Source organism: Asparagus officinalis, chromosome 7 (genome assembly GCF_001876935.1).
Source record: "Asparagus officinalis chromosome 7, Aspof.V1, whole genome shotgun sequence".
NCBI lineage: Eukaryota > Viridiplantae > Streptophyta > Magnoliopsida > Asparagales > Asparagaceae > Asparagus > Asparagus officinalis.
The window spans coordinates 40,980,184-40,981,346 of NC_033800.1; the positions used below are offsets into that span (position 1 = coordinate 40,980,184).

The following is a 1,163-nucleotide window of genomic DNA, read 5'->3' on the forward strand; positions in this document are numbered from 1 at the left end:
GGCGCGAATCCCAGCGGATCGATGATATCCGCCGACGAGTTGTTCCTCGACGGCAAGATCCGGCCGATGAAGCTCTCGTCCCATCTCCAGCGTCCTCAGCACCTCGCTCCGCTTCTAGATCTGAACGAAGAAGACGAAGACGAGGCAAGAGAGGGGGAAATGAGCGGACGAAGTCGAGAGGTGAGGTTAAGGAGTCGATCCATGCATCGGCGAGCTAGATCCATGTCGCCGATGAGGAACTCGAGGTTCCAGTGGCAGGACGAAGAGGAGGAAGAGGAGAAGAAGGATCTCGAAGCGGATCCAGATCTTGATCTAGATCCGACAAAAGAGAGCGAAACCGTGACGCCGTCGGATTCCTCAGCCTCATCCTCGAGATCATCGTCCTCCGTCCGAAACTCGAAGCGCTGGATCTTTCTGAAAGATTTTCTCTACAGAAGTAAAAGCGAAGGTGGAGGAAGAACCAACGCTAAAGAGAAAGAAAAGGAGAAGGAAAAAGAAAAATTCTGGAACTCGATCTCCTTCACTCCGTCAAAGGTTAAAGACGCCGTTAAGTCTCCAGCGAAGACGTTAAAGAAACCGACTAACGGCGTTGGAAAACGTCGAGGGCCGTTACCGTCTGCGCACGAGAGGCATTACACGGCGAAGCGAGCGCAGGCGGAGGAGATGAGGAAACGGACGTTTCTCCCTTACCGTCAGGGACTGCTCGGTTGCCTAGGGTTTAGCTCGAGGAGTTACGGCGCTATGAATGGGTTTGCTCGAACCCTTAATCCCGTCTCCTCGGGTTAATTAAATTTCTTAATTACCGTAATTAATTAAAGTTTTGTATAATAATTTTTTGGTTTCTTTTTTGTACGAATCTTCTGTTACATTATCTGAACAGAGTTTGGAAAATCCTCAAATCCGTCGTGATCTCATTAATGTTTCCGAGATGTAATATTATTTTCGTCGGCTAAATATCATAAAATCCCCGCTTTCAAAATATCATAAAACCCCCTTAACTTTAAGGGTTATGAAAAAATCACCTCTAATTTTGAGATTTTATTAGAAAATCCTCTAATTTTAGGAGTTTTCTCCTATAAAATCTGAAAGTTAAAAGGGGGTTTTGAGGGGTTTGCGTGATATTTCGTAAGATAGGAGGGTTTTCCAAATCGCCCAAAGTTAGG

The 1,163-nt window shown here is 46.2% G+C and overlaps 1 protein-coding gene across 1 annotated transcript; it reads left to right on the top strand.

Annotated features, from left to right (window-relative positions):
* LOC109850555 lies at window positions 7–918 on the top strand. Its single transcript, XM_020420580.1, has one exon. The coding sequence runs from the start codon at window positions 22–24 to the stop codon at window positions 784–786; it is 765 nt and encodes a 254-aa protein (XP_020276169.1). The 5' UTR covers window positions 7–21; the 3' UTR covers window positions 787–918.

What these genes read in the sequence shown, in the direction of transcription:
- LOC109850555 (XM_020420580.1), top strand. Translation starts at nt 22, where the DNA reads ATGATATCCGCCGACGAGTTGTTCCTCGACGGCAAGATCCGGCCGATG.